We start from the raw sequence: 24,845 nt of genomic DNA, 5'->3' as shown, positions 1-24,845 counted from the left end.
AAGACATAGGATTCTTATGTGTCATCTTAGTTAACTTTTTTTTTAATGCCAAGCTAACTGGTTTTGAGGGCTAATAAGCAAGAATGTAAAGTAGGATTCTAAACTGTTGTCTTTAACTTAAGAAGCAGAGCACTTGTGCAGACCTGTACTGAGTGCTTACAGATCAATATTTTCTAGTTAGGAGGCTATTTACGTTTTACATGGTAACAGATAAGTGGCAATAAATACCTAAATCTATGCTCCGTTGGTGGCTTTTTGAACATAGGTAGATAGTGCTATGTCTAATAGAGGAGGTCGCTTTTCTTTAAATTATGGGGGTTGTTAATTTTTATTTTTTTAAAGATTTTATTTATTTGTGAGAGAGAGAAAGAACACACACAGGGGAAGCGGCAGACAGAAGGAGAAGCAGACTTCCTGCTGAGGACTCAATCCCAGGACCCTGGGATCCTGACCTGAGCCGAAGGCAGACGCTTAACCAACTGAGCCACCCAGGCGCCCCTGGGGGTGGTTACTTACATCAGTGTTAAGTGTTTGGAGCATCTTTAACAATTAAATTCTTTTTAAAAGAAATATTTATTTCTTTTTTCAGATGTTTTTATACCTATGCCAGAGAACTTATTAGTAAATTTAAATGAAAGTAAAGAGGTAAGTTACATTTTCTTACCTGACACATTTTTTTGAAATATTGAAGGAATGTATTTTCAAAATGAACTTTAAGTTTTGTTTCTTTATGAGGCATTTCTAAGATGTGTAACATTTTATATTTGCTGTTAGTTAAAATTCATCAGATGAATAGATCTTGAGTTTACCCTTGAACCGATGGCTTTTAAGTCTAATGTAGCAAGATACTTCTAATAGGGTAGAAGATAAGCCTGTTTTGTAAAGGAAAACCTGTAGGAAACCTGCCTTGCCACCATTTGGGATATTGGGAGGGTTGCTCAGATAAGCTTCTGGTCACTACATAGAAGCACTTTAGCTAGGCTGCTTTCAGTGCCCTTTGCTTTTCTGATTCACAGAGTGTCATTGGGGTCAGTTCAGAAGAAACTTATTACCTGCCTGGAAATTGCCATGACATAATACAGTGAGAGGTGAACAGAATGTGTCTGAAGGGGGGATGTTGTCTACCCTGTACATGCATATATGCCGTAGGGGTAACATTTTAACTAGCAAGTCTATGGTCTCAGCTGTTGGCAACAGTGACTTCACCATAGTGTGAAGTACTTTTTTACCCTTTAACTCTCTTTATTTGTACAACCTAACCTGAATAGGTAGTTGTTTTCCATTTTGTTTTTCTTTTGTAGTGGTCTTACTAGTTGGCAAATTTACTGGCTATCTTAGACTTTTCAATAGGGAAGAGTTAAATCACTTTGGAACTGAAGAGAATAAAGTGTGTAGAGGTGATTGAGAAGGCCATGTTTGATGGCATTCAAAGAAATGAGATCTAAACTGATGGTTCTTTTGGATACATTTTGGACTTATAGTCTTGCTGGACTACTGCATGTGTAAGAACTGTAAGGCCCCAATTTTGATTTGTCTTGCTTGCCAATTTATAATGTTGACTTAAAATGGCTTTCTTGTCATTTGACCAACTTCATTGTTTACTGTACTGTCTGTAGATTCTCTGACCATCATCATGATTCAGTGTCTTGTCTACTGTATTAGTTACTGACTTTTTGTGGAAGAAGTTTGTAATTGTTAACATCTTTGAGTTTTCTTGCTTTATTTTACAAGCTTGTTCAAGATTTACTGAAGACTTTACCACAAATGTTCACCAAGACCCTGGAAACCCAGAGTGCCTTGGGTCCTGCACTTCAGGCTGCCTTTAAGCTGATGTCTCCAACTGGTGGTCGAATGTCCGTCTTTCAAACACAACTTCCTACTCTTGGAGTGGGAGCCCTGAGACCACGAGAGGAGCCCAACCATAGGTCATCTGCTAAGGTTAGAAAGTCATCACATGTATATTACCATTTATGCTGGTGCTCTGCTCTGTTCCTTTGACCACAAAGCCTATTTTTCATTTATTTTTCAGTTGTGGAGAGGAGGGAGTATAAGGAAATAGACAAAGCCTTTGATGAGAAAGTCTGGCAGTCTAAAGAATATGCCTGTTAGGAACATAGTAGAATGTTGATGACCACTAAAAAGTAGTCTGCCATCTTGACTGCTGTGGATTGCTTTTGAGCAATTAGTTTATATAAACCTAGTTTGAGACACGTATTTTTCAAAAGATGATGAGTGTTGCTGTATACTGTAATGATGATGGTGTTAGTCCTGGGGTCAGTCTGCCTAAATTCTGCTTTTTGTTTTATTTTATTATTTTTATTATTATTATTTCTTTAAAGATTTTATCTATCTGTCAGAGAGAGCACAAGCAGGGGGAGCAGCAGGCAGAGGGAGAAACAGGCTCTCTGCTGAGCAGGGAGCCCACTGTGGGGCTTGATCCCGGGACCTTGGGATCATGACCTAAGCCAAAGGCAGATGCTTAACCAACTGAGCCACCCAGGTGTGCTTTATAGATGTACAAGCTTAAAGAGTTAATTTCTTTGCCCTCTGTTTCCTTATGTTTATTTATAATGTGAAAATAATGATAGTACCTGCTTCTTAGAATAGTTCAAAGGACTATATAGATATTACACATGAATTGTTCAGAATGGTTTCCAGCAATCTAAGCATTTAATAGATTATTGAAATTAGCATAATAGATGTATTTATTTTTAAGCAGTACATGTTTTTTTATTGAGAAAACGAAGAACCAAAAAGAAAGGATTTTTAGAATGCCCAAGGATAATTAATTATTAACATCTTGGTATATACAGATAGGTTTTTAAATTTTATGATAATTTAATAATTAAAATTTTTTTCTTTATGTAATTTATTATTAATAGGAAATTCACTTGACACCATCCACTGACTTTTATAAGAAATTAGCCTTGGATTGTTCTGGTCAGCAGGTAGCTGTGGACTTATTCCTTCTCAGTGGACAGTATTCTGACTTGGCTTCTCTGGGTGAGTTCTTCCTCATGATTATTTTTCTCAAGTGAATGTGAAAATGGAATTTATATGATGATATTCTAAATAGAGGACAAAGTGAAGGAATTTTTATTCCTTTGGCAGAGTTAATCAGTCTATTATAAACCTTTTGGTCTTCTCTAAGCATTTATAGATTTCTAAACATTTACAATAGAGACATTTTTATAGTACTATTTAAAGAGATGAAATACTCTTTTTTGGTAATATTTGGGAGGCTAAGGCAAGATTGATTCAAACACCAGTAGTTTTTTCAGCACTAATTGTTAATTGCAGAATTTTTAAAAAGTGTGTGTTTTCTTCCAGGTTGTATTTCTCGGTATTCAGCAGGTAGTGTCTATTACTATCCTTCTTACCACCATCAGCAGAACCCAGTACAAGTACAGAAATTACAGAAGGAACTACAGAGATACCTCACTCGAAAGATTGGCTTTGAGGCAGTCATGAGGATTCGGTGCACGAAAGGTGGGGGGCACTTTTTTTTTTTTTTCACATTTACATAGATGTGTTGCTTTTGATATAAGTAAATATACATTTTCAGTTTGTCTTATTTCATAAGGTTTGCTCTTCTAAGATATTTTACTTACACTGATGGAATATGAAATTAAGAATAGAGAAGAGAGGTACCTGGCTGGCTCAGTCGCTGGAGCATGCAACTCTTGATCTCAGGGTTGTGAGTTCAAGCCCCACGTTGGGTGTGGAGCCTACTTAAAAAAAAAAGAAGAAGAATAGAGAAGAAACATTATAAAAGAAAATAGGGACTATTTTGAATTACTGAGAGCCACTGAATTGTAGGCTGTGTGTGCGATGTATGTATGCATGTATCTTATGTTAGTCACCATACAATACATCATTAGTTTTTGATGTAGTGTTCCATGATTCATTGTTTGCATATAACACCCAGTGCTCCATGCAATACGTGCCCTCCTTGATACCCATCACCGGGCTAGACCATCCCCCCCACCCACCTCCCCTGTAAAACCCTCAGTTTGTGTGTGTGATTTTTATGGTATGTGAATTGGATCTCTCATTTTAAAAAAATCGTATCTCCCTCCACCCCTACATCCAAATAAGCATGGATTTTTATTCCATTTATTGACAGTAGTAGTGAAAGGTCTTTTTTTTTTAAGTTATTTTTTATTGTGGTAAAATATACTTAACATCAGATTTACCACTTTAACCATTTTTAAGTATACAGTCGAATGGCATTAAGTATACTCTCATTGTTGTGCAGCCATCCCCACCATTCATCTCTAGAAGTCGTAGGTCTTAATTTGCGTTCTTCTCAGTCTTAGTCTATCTTGCTTCCAACACCTTGCCTCGGTGTTGCTTTGAAAGTAGTGTGACAGTTTTAGAATACTTTCGTCCAATTTGTTTTTCAGGATAAATGCCTGTAGCTGCTAAATGATACTATTTTCCTAGGCAAGTGGGAAATAATTCTTGATATTTTATTCCTTCACATTATCAACCTGGTTCTAATCTTATATTTAGATGTTAAAATAATGTTGTTCTGGGACGCCTGTGTGGCTCAGTTGGTTAAACGTTTGCCTGCTTCTCCCTCTGCCTGCTGCTCCACCTGTTTGTGCTCTCTCTCTCTGACAAATAAATAAATAAAATCTTTAAAAATAAAATATAGTAAAATAAAATAATGTTCTTTTAGAGGTGTGAAGCAATCATTTTTCTGAAGTGGAAAGAGTATATGAAATAGCCAAAAAAAAGATATCAAAAGATAAGGATCCACAGACCTGTCCACTAAAGAGATGTTGAGATCTATCGGTCAAACCATGTGCCAAATGAAGTTCTCTATTATCTGTCACTGTAATAAAAAGAAAAAAAGGATTGAGTAAAACAGCGGACAATAAAGCCTTTGTAATATCTTACGTAAGGTATCAAACACTCCTATAAGGTTGCCACATCTCCAAACAGTGTCACTCGTAACCAATTGGTTACCACAGTAGTCTTCTGTTTCTATTTCTTTTTGTGCTTTGATTGGCTGGCTATAGATTGGAGGGTCCTACTACCCCCTCTTTGGGTTCAATTAATTTGACAGAGCAGCTTACAGAACTCAGAGAAACATTTTACTTTCTAGATCACTGGTTTATCATAAAATATATAACTCAGGAAAAGTCAGATGAAAGAGATGTATAAGGCAAGGTATAGAGAAAGGGAAAGGGCATGGAGCTTCTGCATTTTTCATGTTCTCTCTGAGTGCTCCGCTCTCCCCACATCTCCATGTGTTCACCAATCTGAAAGCTTTCCAAAGGACCCCATCCTACTGGGTTTTTATGAAGGCTTCTTTACATAGTCATGGTTGCTTAAATTATTGGCCATTGATGACTGACTCAACCTCCAGTTCCTCTCCCCTCTCCGAAGGATGTTGGTGGGGGACAGGTTGGACTGTAATTTCTAACCTTTTTTTTTTTTTTTTAAAGATTTTATTTTATTTATTTATTTGACAGAGAGAGAGACAGCCAGCGAGAGAGGGAACACAAGCAGGGGGAGTGGGAGAGGAAGAAGCAGGCTCCCAGCAGAGGAGCCTGATATGGGGCTCGATCCCAGAACTCTGGGATCACGCCCTGAGCCGAAGGCAGACACTTAACAACTGAGCCACCCAGGCGCCCCTGTAATTTCTTTTTTTTTTTTTTTTAAAGATTTTATTTATTTATGTGACAGAGAGACAGCCAGTGAGAGAGGGAACACAGCAGGGGGAGTGGGAAAGGAAGAAGCAGGCTCATAGCGGAGGAGCCCGATGTGGGACTCGATCCCGGCACGCCGGGATCACGCCCTGAGCCGAAGGCAGACGCTTTAACGACTGCGCTACCCAGGCGCCCCGCCCCTGTAATTTCTAACCTTCTAATTACATGGTTGGGACCTCTGGTAACCAGCTCCCATCCTTTGGTTACATAGGTGCTTACCAAAGTCACTCCATCAGCATAGCAGAAGACAGCTTTGTGAACTTCATCACTTAAATAATCCTAAGAGTTTAGGGGTTCTGTGCTGTAAATGAGTGAAGATCAAGTACATATTTCTTATTATGAATCACAATTTCACATATAAGCTTTTTTTTTAATTAGGCTGCACTCCCAGCATGGAGTGGGCTTGAACTCAGACCTCTCAGATCAAGACCTGAGCTGAGATTAAGAGGTTAACCGACTGAGCCACCCAGGTTCCCCTCACATCTAAACTTTTTTTTTTTTTTTAGGTTTTATTTATTTATTTGGGAGAGAGCAAGAGCGAGAGAGAGAGAGCACACACAGAGAGGGAGAAGCAGACTTCTCACTGAACAGGGAGCCTGATGTTGGGTTTGATCCCAGGACCCTGAGATCATGACCTCATCCAAAGGCAGACCCTTAACTAACTGAGACATCCAGGCGCCCCACATCTAAACTTTTAAATTTACTCTCTGCCAGTCTGATAAATGACAAGGATAAAGTGTAAATATCTGTATATTGGTGTATATAAGTCATTTTGATAAAGTTTTCTCTTCTAGGTCTTTCCATTCATACTTTCCATGGGAACTTCTTTGTTCGGTCAACAGACTTACTGTCTTTGCCTAATGTAAACCCAGATGCTGGGTATGCAGTACAGATGTCTGTGGAAGAGAGTCTTACTGACACTCAGTTGGTTTCCTTTCAGTCTGCACTCTTGTATACATCCAGCAAAGGTGAGTTGGGTTTTTTTGTTTGTTTGTTTGTTTGTTTTTATTGTGGCAAAGACATATAACATGAGATCTACACTTTTAACAGATTTTTAAATTTACAATCCAGATTGTTAACTATAAATACAGTGTGTTGCAGCAAAGGTAAGTTTTTTGATTTGGTCATGTATTCTTTGTCTTATATATAATGAATGCCCTCTGTTTTGGAGTTACTCATTTCCATTAAACCAGAAGAGTATTTCTCATTTTAAGAGCTTCGTTGCTATTCCTGATAAAGCCAGGATGTGTTGTATTTATTTTCCTTAGCCATTGTTTTTAACAGATATTTATTGAGAGTCTATTTAGTGTCAGGCTGACTGTTCAGAAAAATTTTGGTATTGTCAGATTACTTTTCTGAAAGATTTCACCAGTTCATGGTCCCATCAAGTGCCCTTTCCATTTCAGCCTCTGATATTGTGTGTGTGTGTGTGTGTGCGTGTGCGTGTGCGCGCACGCGCGCGCGCTCGCATCTCTGGATGTTTAGTTCTTGTTGCCAGTATGATAGACTAATCATTGTATCTGTTTTCTTTTAGCTCTCACTGTTCTTTTCTAGAATAGAAACTCTAAACAGTGTTACCCTTTTTTTGCAGATATTATTTTGTCTTTTTAAAAGTATTTAAAAGTAATTTGTATGAGCTCCTCATGTGTACACTTTCATCAGTCTTCATGTATCAGTACAGGTTGTAATATGAGTATCATCTCTAGTTTTTTTTACTTGTTCTTTTTCATTGGTGTTCGAAGTCTTGCTGGTTAGAAATTTTTAAAAGTTTGACATAATATTTGATATTTGATGGTTATCAAAAAGTTTTTGTTTCTGTATTGGTTTGTGTTATTGTGGGTAATTACTAAAGAGAAAATATTGTATTGATTTCTTCAAAAATTTTTTTTCTGTGATTAAAGAGAAAAGTATAAAATTGCTTTGTCCTTTAAATATCAAAACAGACTCTTAGAACACATGTGGAAGTAGTGTTGTCATAATTTATGTATATTAATTCAAAATTTGTATTAGTAAAAAAAATTAAGTAACCAAAAGGTTCAGGAAAGAGATTTTTGAGCTAACATGTTACCATCATTTGATTATGATCCCTTTTCAGTAGTAACTTGAACAAAAAGAATTTTTAAAAAAATTTTATTTATTTGAGAGATGGAGAGGGAGCACAAGTAGTGGGGAGGGGCAGAGGGAGATGGAGAAGCAGACTCCCTGCTGAGCAGGAAGACTGAACTGGGACTTGATCACAGGACCCTGGCATCGTAACCCTGAGCCTCATGATCACAGGGCAGATGCTTAACCAACTGAGCCACTCAGACGCCCCGAACAAAAAGAATTTTGTAGTCAGAAAATAAGAGGACACCTGGGTGGCTCAGTTGGTTGTGTCTGCCTTTGGCTTAGGTCACGATCCCAGGGTCCTGGGATTGAGTCCTGCATCGGGCTCCCTGCTTAGGGGGAATCTGCTTCTCCCTCTACCCTTCTCCCCTGCTCATGATCTCTCTTTCTCTCACTCTCTCTCTCAAATAAATACATAAAATCTTTAAAAAAAAATAAATAAATAAATAAGAAACTTTGGAGTTTTATTCATTTAAGTTTTGATACTATTTCTGCATGCTGAATAACCCTTTTTGATTCTAAATAGAAAAGAAGTGATTTTTTCCAAGGGACTTTAATATAAATTTTTTAATATGGTTGTGCCTTACTATCATTTATGTGTTTTTCCCCAAAGGTGAAAGAAGAATTCGTGTTCATACTTTGTGTTTGCCTGTAGTTTCAACTCTGAATGAAGTCTTTCTTGGAGCTGATGTTCAAGCAATATCAGGGTTATTGGCCAATATGGGTAAGAATTGTTATCAGCCGTTGTAAATATTTCATAAAAAATAACATTAGAAAAATCCACATAGTTTTATTTTCCTTTAAATAAGTAGGTTTAAAGGTTTCAATGTTTTAGATCTTCTATATGCCTCCTAAGTAACTACTTGAATGAAAGGATCTGTTGTAGGTAACCTTATTTAAAAAAAAAAATTTTAAGAATTTTATTGGCATAAAATTTATATACCACTTCACATAACCCATTTTAAGTATACGACCCTGCTGTTTGTAGTATATTTACAGAATTGTGTGGCCATCATCTCAATCTGATTTTAGATCATTTTCATCACCCCCAAAAAGAACCTCATGCCTGTCAGTAGTTACTGGCCTATTACTGTCTCCTTCCCTCACTGGCCTTACGCAGCTACTAAGCTGCTTTCTATCTCATAATCGGCCTACGATGGACTTAAATACTATATTTTACTTAATGTTCAATACTAGTGGTTAGTAGCTTTTTAATGAGTTCTGTAACTTGGATTACAAGAGACTTTGAACTGTAAAGATCTTTAGACTTGGAGTCTTGGAATTCAGGATTAAAAACCAGTTTACTCTCACAGGTAAGTTTGCAGCCTTGGCCAGATCACATGAGCTAGGAGAAAATTTAATGATACCTTCACCTCTTTACTTCCATATCAGATATAGGTGCCTCTATGAGGTTTTTTTGGTCCTTTTTCAAATATATAGAGCTTAACATCATTTTGGTTCTTGCTTTTTTTTCCTCCTTCAGGAAAGACGCCGTTGCGTCCGTTTGCTTCACACTCAGATCTGTCTATATTAGGAATAATTACTCATTATCTTGGATTTCCTATTGGGAAATTTATTCCTTTAATGAAGCCTGATAAAGAATCCAACCCCATTTTAGTCTCATACGCTGTTGAAAGTTAAAGATTGCAACCTAAGAATTTGAGGGTCACTACCTTTATATTTTCTTGAACTAATACTTTTTAGTACTCATGTGATCATTGTTATCTTTATCATCAACAAGAACTATATTTCAGGCAGTATTTGTAGATTTTAAAATTTTTTCGGGGCGCCTGGGTGGCACAGTCGTTAAGCGTCTGCCTAATTTGGTTATAGCCATTAATAACATCACTTTATTGATCATATTTTTGAAACCACATGAATTGAGTTTAGTTCTAGTTTGAGAAGTCTTCAAAACAATAATAGTGCTTTTAGTATTTTAAAAATTTTTTTTGGAAAAATTTTTTTCAAGTGTGCAGAAATGTTTATAAATGGTGCTATGACAGGTGATAAGAATCATGTAAGTAGCTCTCTTAAGAGCTCTTTCAATAATTATAAAATTCTCTGTGAAGAAAGCATGTGTGTTTAGTTGCAGGGTTTTTTCTTTCTCTGTGGTATATAACATAAGATGGTGGGTTATAATTAACAACATCTTAGATCGAACGAGATACAGTTTTCCCATTTTACAGATAAGGAAACAGGCTCATGAAGGTTAGATTCCTTGCCACATTGTCATACAGCTATGAAATCGAGACCCATTTCAGGAGAGTTTGGTTTGATTCTTCAAACCATGTGCTTTTAAGTGCTTTACGTGGCTCCTTACGTATGTAATAAATTGGAGAGAATTTGTATAATAAAAAAAAATTACATCTCTTCTATCCTTAACAGTGGGGTAGCTAAACTTCTCTTTTCTCTTGTTTGTCCCTACCTCCATCTCTTTTAGCTGTTGACAGGTCTGTGACTGCCAGTCTGAGTGACGCTCGGGATGCCCTGGTGAATGCTGTCATAGACTCTCTTTCAGCTTATCGTTCTTCAGTCCTGAGTAACCAGCAGCCTGGACTCATGGTTCCTTTCTCTTTGCGGCTTTTTCCACTCTTTGTGTTGGCTCTCCTTAAACAGGTAAGAGAATCAAAACCAAGAACTAAAACAGTGAAAATGTCAATAGCCCAGATTTTTATCCTGTGAACCACTAACACTGTATGTATTACTTTAAGCCATTTAAGTTTTCTGAGGACAGTGACTTTGACTCTTAACTTGCACCTTGAAGGAATTTGTAACCCGATGAAGTTACAAGATAGTGATTTAAAGCATATGCCTTATTTGTAAGAGCTGTTCACCAAGTACTCACTGACATTATCAGAGATGTCGATGATAAGTTTACCAGAACAAGAGCTGTATATTTTATTGCTCATGCAAGAAGTCACACATAAAACTCTTTTGACTTTTCCCTGCTGTCTCTAGTATTTCAGGCACATACTACTACTTAATCTTAGATATGCCCTCTCATACTTGTGTACCTGTTTCCATGACCTGCATTGTACTTTCCTATTCCTGTGTTTGAGCTCAAATGTTATCTGGCAGTTGCCTTTCCTTCTATGGTCTTGTAGAGTTTTTTATTTGATATTTATTACTTATTTGTCTCCCTTGCCTGCCCTTTGCCCCTACAGCTGGCAGGTAGAGAAGGCTTTATGCTAGTGTCCAAAATAAAATGTCCAAGCTTGTATACTTAGGGTACCTTTCCTTATACATTTTATTAAAAAGCTCATGTTAATAAATCACCTGGGAGAGCATCCCAGATTCCAAAATTGATGAAAACTACTCTGATCTTGTCAATTTGTGTCTTTTTCTGAACTCCAGGATTGACTTGTCTGGTGTATGTTGTCTCTTCTAGGGGAGAAGGGCAACCACTCATCATAATAGGATGGCTTTATGTATTTTCACTTCTGAATATAATGTAAATGCACAGAAATTAAATAAATACTTAAATTTTAACATTTAAAAATCTGAGCTTTTCCCTCTTTAGGTCTTTCCTTAAATGCTGTCCTTTTACTGAGGCCTGCCTTTCCTCATCTCCCCATTTAGTGTGCAACATTCTCTAGCCACCCTAACCTACATTCTTTACTTCTCTTCCCTCCCTTATTTTTCTCCATAGTATTTAACACTGACATATCAGTATTTTGCTAATTTATTATTTACTTTTCCCTTACTAGGATTTTTTTGTCCATGAGGGCAAGGATTTTTATCTTTTTTGAAAAGTTACCGCTTTGTCCCATCACCTAGAACAATTTTTAGTACATAATATCCTCTCAGTAAATAGTTATTGAATGAATAAATAAACTTTCCTTCTTCCATTTCTCATAATATTCTTTCTTCTTTCTTAGTGACTATTAATGTACTAATTTAAAAGATCTTGACTCTTGATCTCAAGGTCATGGGTTTGAGCCCCATGTTGAGCACAGAGCTTACTTAAAAAGAAATCTTAAGAGCCTTGGGGCCTCGGCCTGGCTCCTTCAATAGAGCCTGAGACTCTTGATCTCCGGATTATGAGTTCAAGCCCTATGTTGGATGTAGAGATTATTTTTTAAAAAAATCTTTTAAGAGCCTTTTCCAGTCTTCTTTATGTATAGTTATTGCACTTGTTTTAAGGCATAATCTCATTGCTGCTAGCTCTCTGCCTGTTTCTGCTACTTTCCATCAGTAGGAATGGTTACAACCTTTTTTTTTTTTTTTAAGATTTTATTTTTTTAAGTAATCTCTACACCCAATGTGGGGCTAGAACTCAAAACCTCAAGATCAAGAGTTGCATGCCCTATACCGACTGAGCCAGCCAGGAGCCCCAGGAATGCTTAAAACCTCACCTTAAAACTTTTAATATTCTCCATGAAGCTAATATACCAGTTAAAACTAAGTACTTAAACACCAGTAAAACTTACTATGTACTACTTTTATTCTGCTAAGTAACTATCCTCATTTGTGTTGTTATTTTTTCTGGTTGATTTTTAGGCTTTATTGTGTTGTTTAATTTCCTAACCGTGGGAGAAACGAGGATGGTTAACCACCATTAGTCATCACCTAGCATTTATGAAACACAGATCTTTAGTCCTTCATGTGTGTTTTCATTTTATCATCTGCAGTATAACTTTATCCTTCTCATGGTATTATTTAGATTTTTATATCACTATCCCTCTGTGGTACATAGAATGTTTAGATCTATTTCACTGATTAGGAAACACCAAGAGAGACCTAATGACTTTGCTGTGGTCAGGTAATTAATTTCTTTCAGGTGGCAGTATAGCCATAATTTAATAGATGTGTGACTTCTTAAAAGATACTTAAAAGAATTAATTAAAAGAACAATTAACAATAAATTTGCCGATTCTGTCTGAAGATATTCTTTTAACATCTGATATTTGCAAAGCTTTGTTTATATGTTATTAAATACCCCCTTTTTTATGGGGGTGGTCTTTTGTTACAGAAATCATTTCAGACTGGGACAAATGCACGTCTAGATGAACGCATTTTTGCCATGTGTCAAGTGAAAAATCAGCCCTTGGTTTATCTTATGCTCACAACTCATCCCAGTTTGTATAGAGTTGACAATCTCTCAGATGAGGTAAGATTTATTACCTTTTTAGTGGCTATTTCCTGGAGGTTTATAAACCTAATTATACTGAGTCCATTGTAGAAATGAGAAAAGTTTTGTTTTTTTAAAAAAAGATTTATTTATTCATTTTAGAGCACGCATTGGGAAGTATGGGGGATTGGGAGAGGGAGAGAGAGTCTCAAGCCGACTCCATGCTGAGCGCCAAGCCCATCTCAGGGCAGATCATGACCTTAGCCAAAACCAAGAGTTGGATACTAAACCGATTGCACCACCCAAGGGCCCCCAAAAAGTTTTGTTTTTTAAAGCTGTTCGTTTTAGGGGCGCCTGGGTGGCTCAGTCAGTTAAGCATCTGCTTTTAGCTCAGGTCATGATCCTGGAATCACAGGATCGAGCGCTGCGTTGGGGTCCCTGCTCAGCTGGAATCTGCTTCTGTCTCTCCTACCCCTCTCCTGCTCTCTCTCTCTCAAGTAAATAAATAAAATCTTAAAAAAAAAAAAAAAGCTGTTAATTTTATTCCTTTGGTAGGTCTATATAAGGAAATTTTGGTTTGGGGAAGCTCTGAGAATAGTGCCTCTTTTACCAAATTATTATTTAAGATATAAAAGTAAGAAACTTTATTAAGTTTAAAACAAATCTCTAGAGCAGATCTAAGTAAATGAAGAGATGATCAAATTGACCTTTGGTTTATTTATTTAAACAAATTGATCTGAAGGGAGTGTCCTGAGAGTGATATTACATCTGAAAACCCTAGGTCAGTGTTTAGTGTAATAGTATTCTTGAATTAAAGAAAAAATATTTATTTATTTATTTATTTATTTATTATTTTTTTATGTGGCCCAGGAGCTCTTCTGGGGCCTTTCTTTCTTTCTTTCTTTTTTCTTCTCTTTCTTTCTTTTTTTTTTTTTTTCCAATATTTTATTTATTTGAGAGGGAGATAGTGAGTGAGAGCATGAGCACGGGGTGGGTAGAGGGAGAAGTGGACTCCTCCCTCCCCCCCTGCTGAGCAGGAAGCGGGACATGGGGCTCAGTACCAGAACTCTGGGATCACGACCTGAGCCAAAGGCAGCTGCTTAACAACTAAGCCACCCACGCACCCCAAAGAAAAAATATTTAAGTTATAACATTATTTGCTCCTTTATTTCCTCATTCTTTTCATATGGGTCTTCTCTAGGAGACTAGAAAACACAGCCACTGATGCTAATCTTCTTTCCCACCAGAAGAAGACAAGATTCTTTTTTCCTTTCACATTAGAAAGCCTCTAGGGGAAATTTCTGAATGGCTATATTGAGTCAGTGCATGCTTTTTATGCTGCTCCCCACATGCCCTAAGGTGAGAGGTCTTAAGGTAATGTGATTAATACTCCCTCTTAAAGCTAAAGCCTCCTGTTAGAGGCATACCCCTTGGTAGATCAGTATTTTATTTACTTCCTCCTTTAGATAAGGTTTAATCAAGCACTTAAGTTTTTTTTTTTAAAGATTTTATTTATTTATTTGACAGAGATAGAGACCGCCAGAGAAAGAGGGAACACCAGCAGGGGGAGTGGGAGAGGAAGAAGCAGGCTCATAGCGGAGGAGCCTGATGTGGGGCTCGATCCCAGAACGCTGGGATCACGCCCTGAGCCGAAGGCAGCTGCTTAACCGCTGTGCCACCCAGGCGCCCCCAAGCACCTAAGTTTAAGTACTCAAAATTTTTTTGGTCAAAATTAATAGTTATGAATATTTAAAGGTGTATGTGTGTTTTCAGAGAACAATATTGTCCATTATAAATGAAAAATTTCCATTTCTGGCTTTAATAAATTAATGTCAAACTGAATAGAACTATTAAAATCTCATGTGCATTAGGCTTTTATTCCTCCCTCACATGTGCACATAACCTAAGCCACACAATCAGCCATTATTATTAACTAAATTCCAGATTTCACTTGGTTCTCACTGAAGTCATTTATCTGTTCAGGATACATAGATGTTGGTTGCATTTATTGTATTTTTTAAGTAATAGTTAAGATCAGAAGTTAATTTGGCTTTATTGGGATTCACAATGGGTTTGTTTAGATAAGCGATAAATATTTCTTCATCTTCTTTATATTTAAATATGAATAACTGTGATTTACCTAAGTAAGTTTCAAAGTCTCAGAGGTAACATTAAAAAAATATTTTTTTTTAACTGTGACTGCATATTGCCATGTCAACAAAAATTCTTGGAATGCAAAGATTTGGTCAGAGGCAAGGGAAAGCTTTAGGGTTGTAGAGTTTGCAAACCAGAAGTCTGCTCTGAAGGGGAAGGTTTTAGCTCAGGGTTGAATAGGCAAAAACTGCAAGTTCTGTGTCCTTCTTAGGGATTGGTCAGCCTGAGGTCCCAAACTGCAACTTTAAGGCGCAGAGTGACAAGCTGGATACAATTCAGTATTTCTCCTAGCGGCTTCAGGATGTGGTAGCAGCTTTAGAGCCTGATAAGATGTGTGGTGGGGGTCTGCAAATTTTGCTGAATTTTGTGTGGTTTGCCACTTTAGGCTGTGTTGTCTGGTTTTGTTCCCCGTGGGCATTTGGTCTGATAAAAAGTTTAGTTTTTTTCCCTTGACATGAGGGAACCCATCTTGTCAGCTGTTGCTGTCAAGTATTGGGGTATTTTGTTCTTAAGTTGTAGTGCAAAGCTGTAACTTTTGGGGGGCACCTGGGTGGCTCAGTCGGTTAAGCGCTTGATTCTTGATTTCGGCTCAGGTCATGATCTCACGGTCATGGGATGGAGCCCCACATCAGGCTCTACGCTCAGTGGGGAGTCTGCTTGAGATTCTCTCTCTCTTTCCCTCTGCCCCTCCTCTCTCTCTCTCTCTCTCAAATAAATAAAGTCTAAAAGCTTTAATTTTTTTGCTTAATTCCTCAGGGAGCGCTCAACATCAACGATCGCACCATACCTCAGCCTCCTATTCTTCAGCTTTCTGTGGAGAAGCTGAGCAGGGATGGAGCTTTCCTCATGGATGCAGGCTCTGTGAGTAGTCTAACTGATCTGGATCCTTACCTCTGTATACTACTATACCTTCATTCCCTTTAATATCTTTTTTCCTGTACAGATTAAATGCTGTTTAATCTATGTATTTTTGTATGAGACACCTTCTCCCTCCATAGCCTCTTTTCATGATAAGCATAAATGTCTCATCATGGTAAAAAGTAATTATTATTAGTTCAGTTGAAGACTATAATCTCATTAAACATACTCATCATTTTGATCTTTTAAAACATAGTGGTAAAAGTGAGTCAGCAGCTCACTGTTAAGCTTGTCTCAAAATGATTTTCTTCCTGTCCCTAGGTACTGATGCTTTGGGTTGGAAAAAATTGTGGACAAAATTTTCTCAGCCAAGTTCTAGGAGTTCAAAACTATGCATTAATTCCACAGATTATGGTAAGACTGTCTTATCATGAGTGTGATTGTGGTAGACTTATACCATTTCATTGGTCAATGGCAGGGTCGTTTTAACTCCTGCTCTGGAGTAAGAACTGGTCTAATTGCCACATAAGCAAATGACTTGTGATCAGTGTCAGTTGGATTAATATATTATTCTTGAAGAAAGACATAATGAACTCTGTCACCAGCTCTGTAACCATGAACAAGTCACTAACAGCCTCATTTGTAAATTAAGAATGTTCTTGCTTATGGAGGAGTAACTGAAAAGATCCACGAGAAGGAATTTGTTAAGCTCTATAGCGTTTGTTTGGATAATTTTCGGTTTTAAAGCCTGACTTTAACTTAACCTACTGGGTGGCTCAGTTGGTTAAGATCTCCAGGTGACTCATATACATGATAAAGGTTGAGAAGCACTGTAAATGATGCCTTAGATCTGTGATTCAAGTAAGTTGGATATTGCTGGTTTTTGTTTAACAGACAGACCTTCCAGAACTTGATACACCAGAATCTGCCAGAATAATAGCATTCATCTCTTGGCTTAGAGAGCAGAGACCATTTTTCCCCATACTTCATGTAATAAGGTAAGTTGAATTTTTCATTTGCTAATAGTGAAATAATTTGTTTAGCTTTACAAGGACCTATTTTGAGTCATATGTGACCTATTCCTTAAGCAAACCCTTCAGGAAAAAAAAAAAAAGAATTTTCAAGAACTATTACTCAATTATGCTTTATATCCAGTTACTAGTAAAGAGTATGTTAAAAGTCTCATGACAAATCCACTCTATTTTACTATTACATTTTATCTAATATATATATATATTTTGTCTTTTATTCCTCAGGGATGAGAGTCCAATGAAAGCAAACTTCCTTCAAAACATGGTAGAAGACAGAACAGAATCTGCATTATCATATTATGAATTCCTCTTGCATATACAACAACAAGTGAACAAATGAACAAATGAAGATATTTGACTTAAAGTCATGATAATGCAGAACACCTGAGAATGTGTAATACTTTCCTTTTCTATTAGGTTTGTGGACTAATGTGATGATTATATGTTCTCACTGTGATTTCAACAAACTATAGCAAATAAAGGACCACAGCAGAGAATCAAACATGCAACTCTGAAATACTGTATTTTTCAAATCAAAATATGTCTACATACATTTGATTGGATACTTTTTTTTCCTTGTTGCCAATAATGTTTGAGTTGTTATGGATTGAAATAGGATGAAACAATATTGCAGAGGCAAAGTAAATTTTGTAAAATAAAGACTTCTGTGTTTCAAATGTATATTTCTCATTTTTTCCTGAAATTTTGGCTGCTACATTTACAACCTCACAAGACTTAAGTGTTGCAGGGATGTTACAAATCCATTGATAATGATCTTTTTAAAATAAAAAATATTTCAGAAGTAAATAGTATGTAGTAAAGCTAGGAACCCATCCCCCACACCTGTTGGGTTTTTTTTTTTTTTTTAAGGAAGAAAAAGGATCATCATGTTAACTAAAACTAGAGTAAACTAACTCTAGTCTAGTTTGAGAAGAATATGAAATGATACAGTCAAGCTTTAAAATCTGTCAGTATTCTCTATACTTGAAGAACAAAGTCACTTTGATTTGAAGTGAAAACTAATTAAGTGGTTTTCTGATTTGACTGCAGAAGACTTGGTTGGATCCAGTATCATATTCTGCAGTGGAAAGAATCAGCTGTCTTCATAAGTACATTGGGACTGGCAATAATAGGGAGATGAGAAACTTTGGTTATCATGATCCTTGAAGTGGGCTTTGTTTGGTTCATTTCTGCTCTGTGATGTATAATAAAACTATTATATTGGTGAATTGATGAATTAAAGAAATTAAAGGTTTTAAAAATTCTGTCTCAAATGCATCAGTAACATTTTTCTAAGGAGTTTAATAATTGGAAGCCGCTCATAAGATATTTATTCTTGGATATTAAAACTTATTAAAGCATGAATGCTGCTGTTTGATTTGGTGGATATTAAGATTACACAAATACAATATATTGAAGTTATGGTAGAAACTTGATTTCTGAACATGCTCAAGAGACTGCTTTTTTGAGTGAGCCAGAGAAATACTATAGTCAAAACCATTGAGTGGATTTTGTTTACAAATAGGTAAATTATACATTTGTATATTTAAAGTGCTGTGATAGGATATCTTTAAAAGATTTTGGCCCATTTTTCACAGATTCACCTTGTCTTGTATGAACTTCTTAATGTAAAAGTTGTTCATGTGTAATACTTGATGAGAAAGTTTTTGTTTCTTTGTTTTAATGGGTTAGAAAAATGTGTTTACAACTCTTGGTCTCATATGATCACCAATGAAATAGTAACTTTCAGGTTTACATCAGTATGAGCTGACTAACTGAGTTGTTCGGGGATAGGGAAGAAGCAGGTCCCATTAGAGTATACACTACTGCTTGCCTGTTGGATCAGGCTCATTGTCGGGGTTTTATAGGAGTATCGTCTCCCTTATGCAGTGTTAAGGTTTCTCTTCAGTAGGCAAGTGGTACATCAAACTGGAAATTTTCTTGAAAGCTGCTTCATTTATTAGGAAGCAATTTTCAAGTTGTAGCAAATTAAAATAAATTTGTATTTTCCCCTCTTCTAAAGAAACAGAGTCATCCTTGTGCACTGATGTTTCTTAGAATAACTAAAATGCTCTTCTTAATGTGAATTGTAAATGTTGATGTTTGTAGGTCCTTTCTTAATAGTAGTGGAGAACCTTCCAGAGGGAAAAGTTTGTGTTTCTAGACAGTAATCTTCCTTGTGCCTCACTTCATCCCTAAGTGGGTATGACTCTTGTTATTGCCACATGCTGTTAGTATTTCACAAATTTACTTTTAAAATTTCACTTTAAAAATTATTTTAGATAGTGTGTAATGTGCAATCCAGAATAATTTTATAATAGGCAGGTTATAAAAGAACATAACTTTAGTTAAGTTTCATGATATTTGTTCTCTGAGTAATGAGGGAATGAATGAACCTTTTAGAGATACTGATGTTAAGCAATTATTTTTTGCAATACTGAATGTGTTTTTTAGTTGTTTTTTTTTTTTTTTTTTTGCAGTAGGGCACTACCTGCTATCTCATCTTGTATTACTTTTTGATGTAAAGCAACTAATATTTACACTATGCCATATTTTTTTTATTGTAGTTGTAAATTATGAACGATCCTTGAATTTTCTACGGATCTACAACTACTAAAGTAACAGACAAGGGCAATCTTGGTATTTAAATCTGAGCATGGCAATTCTACCATAAAATACTCTATTTTTCTAATTTCTAGGATTTTTAAAATAACATTTCTGTACGTCTGACATTAATATTCACTCAAGCTGTGTACCATTTTAGTTTGCATATACTTCATTGTTTTAATTTAATGTGATGTATTGAGTCTAACAGACTGTTTTACAATAATTAGAACAAAAGATTTATTTCTTCTAATCAAAGATGCATAACAGCTATTATCTAGGGGACCATCAAATGTGATTTCAAGATTTTGTTAACTATTTCAAATATAATCCTTATATAGAAATTTTAATTTTGTAAAGTAGTGTATAATATTGTAACATTAAATTCTTGTTCTCAAATTCAAATATGTATTGATCTTCAATGTGCTGTGTTAAATCTTGTTTCTCTTAAATATTAGAGACAAGATTTGTCTTCCTTTTTACAATTTGTAATTTTCACTGTTTTATTCCTGTAAAAAAAACAAAGTCATTTGTAACCCATGCAAATAATCGTTTGAACTGTGCTAACTTATCAATTTGGCTATTCAATAAAGTTATTGAAAGAGCTTACATATAGTGACCTATTATTTAAAGGGGTATGGATAACCTGCCAGTCACTGAATTGTGCCGTGTTGTACACCCAAGCTAAGTCAATGGAAGGCTTTTGCTGAAAACGCTTTGAATCTAAGCTGGTGTCTGGGAGGTTATAAACCGAATTCTTGATGTTCACTCCTCAAGGATTGCTGGGTTTAAATTCTAAATTGAAAGCGGTGTTTGTTCATTTATTTGTTGTTTTTTTAAATTCTCGAAATGTTTGAGATAGTACTCCATTGTCTTCTGGACCCTTTGGTTATTGATAAGATGCCTACTGTCAACTTAATTAACTTTGAAGGTAATCTGTTAGCTTTCAAGATTTTTCTTTTATTAATATTTTGTAGTTTGGCTACTCTGAGTTTATGGTTTATCTTGCTTGTTTTTCAGAGCATATTTTAATCTGAAAATCTTCGTGTATCGAATTATGGAAAATTCTCAGCCATTTATTTTTTTAAGTGAGATATGATTGACATATAAAGCTATTTTCTTTTAAAAATTTGCTTCTGTGTCATTTTCTCTATTCTTTTTTACTTTCAGAATTCCTGTTAGATGAATCTTTTCACTAGTTCCTCTTGTGACTATGTCCAGGTTGGAGTTTTCACTTCATCTAATGAATTTTATATTTGCATAACTATTTTTCATTTCCAAGATTAATTTTTTAAAAATATCTGTGTGGTTTTGATTGATTTCTCCCTGGCTTTGTTCAATAATATATAAAGACTGTTCTATAAAATTGATTCTTTCTGGGGGCGCCTGGGTGGCTCTGTCGTTAAGCATCTGCCTTCGGCTCAGGTCATGATCCCAGGGTCGTGGGATTGAGCCCGGCATTGGGCTCCCTGCTCAGCGGGAGGCCTGCTTCTCCCTCTCCCACTCCCCCTGCTTGTATTCCCTCTCTTGCTGTGTCTTTCTCTGTCAAATAAAATCTTTAACAATTCTTTCTGGAGCAAATGGCAATTTTTTAAGTTTTTATTTTAATTCTAGTTAACATACAGCATTATATTAATTTCAGGTGTACAATATGGTAATTCAAAACTTACATCACCTGGTGCTCATCACAAGCACACTTTTTTTTATAAAATACTTTATTATTTATTTATTTTAAGATTTTTATTTGACAGAGGCAGCAAGAGAGGGAACACAAGCAAGGGAGTGTGAGAGGGAGAAGCAGGCTTCCTGCTGAGCAGGGAGCCCAATGCCGGGCTCGATCCCACAACCCTGGGATCATGACCTGAGTCGAAGGCAGACGCTTAATGGCTGAGCCACCCAGGCGCCCCGTTTTTTTTAAATCTCTACTCCCCAACGTGGGGCTTGATCTCATGACCATGAAATCAAGAGTCCTATGGTCTTCCAGCTGACCCAGCCACGCACCCCTCAACAACTGCACTCTTTAATCCCCATGTCCTATTTCACCCTATACCCTCACTGCCCCCCCCAAATTCCAATTCTTAATTTGGCTTGCAGAATTTATTTATGTATTTTAAAGATTTTATTTGAGAGAGAGAAAGAGAGGGAGCACAAGTAGGCTGAGGGGCAAGGGAGAGGGAGAAGCAGACTCCCCCCACTGAGCGGGGAGCCTGATGCGGGACTCCATCCCAGGACCCTGGGACCATGACCTGAGCTGAAGGCAGATGCTCAACTGCCTGAGCCATCCAGATGCCCTCTATGGGTGTTTTTAGTTGCATTTTCTAGCCCCTTCCCCAAAACTAGGGCTCATACTGGTGTTTTAGGGTTCCTGTCCTGCAGTGATTTGGGGATATCACCATTTCAGTCACCAGCAGTGGGAAGACTAGTTGTTGCCTTCTTTTCTGCCTCCCAACTTAAAAGCTGAAGCCCAAGGGTATGTGAGTCAATAGCAAATGATATCTTGAATATTTCTGGAGAGAGGTAGGATCTCAAGCAGTGAGCTTAGCCTGTTTGTCCCTGAGTGTCGTGTGGAGCACTTCTAGTGCTTTTTAGCCCATAGAATGTGCTACCATTACCTGCTTCTGGACCTGGAGCCAAATAGGCACCTGACTTTAGTTCTGCAATGCTGTTTCTGATACTTCTTATCTGCTAAGATGTTTCTCTTGTTTTTGAGTTTTGCTATTTCTTTTTCTCCCTTCATATTTTTAGCTGTTGTTATTTCTGTGTGGAGTAAAGAGGGGTCCAAGAATGAACTTACTGCCTACATTTAAACCCAGAAATTGAATTCTAGTTTCATCACTTACGACTCAGTCTTTTCTGCTTTGTAGCTACACTTTATCAATGAAGTATTATTACTAGCCTGCCTAAACAATGCTACATAAAAATTTAAAAAACAGGGGCGCCTGGGTGGCTCAGTCAAGCGTCTGCCTTCGGCTCAGGTCATGATCTCCAGGTCCTGGGATTGAGCCCCTGCTCAATAGGGAGTGTGCTTCTCCCTCTGCCTCTCCCCCTGCTTGTACGCTCTCTCCCTCTCTCTTTTTCTCTCAAATGAGTAAATATTTTTAAAAATTTAAAAAATTATACATGAGGCTAATTGAAAATGCCATATTTTGACACTTGCTCTAAAAAATTTCTTTGGGGTGCCTGAATGGCTCAGTCAGTTAAGCATCTGACTCTTGATTTCAGCTCAGGTCTTGATCTCAAGGTTGTGAGTTCAAGCCCTGCGTTGGGCTCCAAGCTCAGTGTGGAGCCTATTTAATAAAATAATAATTAAAACTAAAAGAGGGGTGCCTGGGTGGCACAGTTGGTTAAGCATCTGACTCTTGATTTTGGCTCAAGTCATGATCTCAGGGTCATGGAATCAAGCCCCACATTGGGCTCTCCGTTCAGCATGGGAGTCTGCTTGTCTCTCTACCTCTGCTCCTCCCCCTGCTCATGCTCTCTCTCTAAAATAAATAAATAAAATCTTTAAAAATATAACAATAAAAGAAAAATTTCTGCAACGATTCACAAAAGTTTAATCCAGTGCTGTCAGTGCTAGGTTTGGGGCAAAGTGGTAAATTAAAAAAAAAAAGTGGGTTTGCCCTCCTACATTCCATAGTGAGGGAGAGAGAAATTAATATAATAATCTTAAGTATGCACATTATTTATCAAAGAATCACTTATGCCATTGAAAAGTACTAGGAAATTTAATAAACTATAGAAACCCCACAGGGAAATGGTTCCCCAGAGATCAGTAAGCATATAACACAAAATCTTTACATTTTTAATTCTTAGCACACTAAAGGAGCTATCATGCATCTAAGCAGATAAAATTTAAATTTGGCTTCTATAGGCTCTCTTAAATGAAAATAATATTGTTTATCCTGGAATTGTATTTGGTTTTGTTCATCAGAACTATATGTCATTAAGTTCTGCACATTTATTATACTTAACAATTATTTCAGTTTTAGAAGTTTTTTTAAGACACAGAAGTGTAGGTCTGTACACACAGGCAGGGCAACCTTTTCTAATGCTTTGTAATTAAGTAGGGCATGTCCTTGGGATTTAGCTTTTATCCAGTCAAGGGAGAAACTCCATGTTTATACCTTGGCTGCTCTTGTTATCGAATCCGAAAGTTAAATTGTTTTTAGATTTTTTTTACACTTTTTTCCTCAAACTTTTCTGTGTGTACAGGGTCAGGGGACTAACAGTTAAATATAATATTTCATTACTTTCTGTTTAGGCCGGGTTTCACCTGCTTCCTGATTTTGAGCTTGATTGTGTAGCAGGCTTCCTTGCGGGAGACCCACTAGATTGCTTCGGCCTCTGCAGCCTCAGGTGTCAAGTAGCCACAGTGCCCTCTCACCAAGGGTTGACGGATGATTGAATTCCTTCATTTTATTCATTCTCTTAGTCTTTTTTACTAATAGCTGCATAGCAAATGCAGGGCTGCCTTATGACTTCCATGTACCCTATGCTCTTTACTTTAGTAAAGGGCCCCTTCCTCCATAAAAGCCTTTTTTATTTTTTCCTTAAGTACGCTCCAGGCCCAGTGCCAGCCAACCCGGAACTTGAACTCAGGACCCTGAGATCACGACTTGAGCTGAGATTAAGGGTCAGTGGCTTAACTGAGCCACCCAGGTGGCTTAAAGGCATTCTTAAATTATATTTTATGACTGTTGGTATAAGGATAACTATAACCCACGCTGGATTCATTATTTTATGTTAATTATCATCATTACACTTTTCTTCTGACTTCAAAAGAAATTATAATTAGAACATTTCCTCAGGTCCCTAATACCATCGTGGCTCTCAACACTGCCTTATAAGTCGGCCCTGCTGAGTGCTCACGCTGTTCCAGGAGTTGCAGTTGTGAATAAAACACAATGCTTGTGTTCATGGAGCCTACAGTCTAGCTAGTGAAAAACAGACAATAAAGTAAGTACATTTAGCTTGAGAGTCGATTAAGAAAAATAAGGCAGATAAGGAGAATACGGAGTCTTGAAAAGGGTGGCGATTTAAGTAGAATGGACAGGGAAGTCCTCACTCGGAAATACGTGAACAAAGACGTGAAGAAGGCCTTGAACACCCCAGATGTATATTTGGGAGAAAAGCGACTGAGGAGAAAGAAGAAATCATCGCAAAGAACAATTCCTAAACGCAACTCTCCCTAAAGCGTCGCTCCCGAGTTACGTATTTCCGTAGTTTATAAGCGAGGTGGCAAAAGGTCACTAGAAACAAGTGCCTGCCGCAGCAACCTCCATTTTGCTTTTGGGCACCGAC

At 37.0% G+C, this 24,845-nt stretch overlaps 1 protein-coding gene across 1 annotated transcript in view; it reads left to right on the top strand.

The window, feature by feature from the left end:
- The window catches only part of SEC24A (SEC24 homolog A, COPII coat complex component), a 61,637-nt gene extending 41,484 nt beyond the window's left edge, over window positions 1-20,153 (top strand). The window contains exons 12-23 of the mRNA XM_008691597.2: window positions 590-645; window positions 1,732-1,938; window positions 2,883-3,003; window positions 3,331-3,489; window positions 6,515-6,688; window positions 8,440-8,550; window positions 10,267-10,442; window positions 12,799-12,936; window positions 15,808-15,912; window positions 16,231-16,323; window positions 16,804-16,907; window positions 17,166-20,153. Coding sequence (XP_008689819.1) covers window positions 590-645; window positions 1,732-1,938; window positions 2,883-3,003; window positions 3,331-3,489; window positions 6,515-6,688; window positions 8,440-8,550; window positions 10,267-10,442; window positions 12,799-12,936; window positions 15,808-15,912; window positions 16,231-16,323; window positions 16,804-16,907; window positions 17,166-17,280 — 1,559 coding nt within the window. The 3' untranslated portion in view covers window positions 17,281-20,153. The remainder of the gene's footprint in view (window positions 1-589; window positions 646-1,731; window positions 1,939-2,882; window positions 3,004-3,330; window positions 3,490-6,514; window positions 6,689-8,439; window positions 8,551-10,266; window positions 10,443-12,798; window positions 12,937-15,807; window positions 15,913-16,230; window positions 16,324-16,803; window positions 16,908-17,165) is intronic.
- The last annotated feature ends 4,692 nt before the right edge of the window (window positions 20,154-24,845 follow it).

This window comes from Ursus maritimus, unplaced genomic scaffold (assembly GCF_017311325.1).
Source record: "Ursus maritimus isolate PB19 unplaced genomic scaffold, ASM1731132v1 scaffold_5, whole genome shotgun sequence".
Taxonomy (NCBI): domain Eukaryota; kingdom Metazoa; phylum Chordata; class Mammalia; order Carnivora; family Ursidae; genus Ursus; species Ursus maritimus.
The sequence above is the reverse complement of the archived record's forward strand: the minus strand, read 5'-3'. Positions and strand labels throughout refer to the sequence as shown.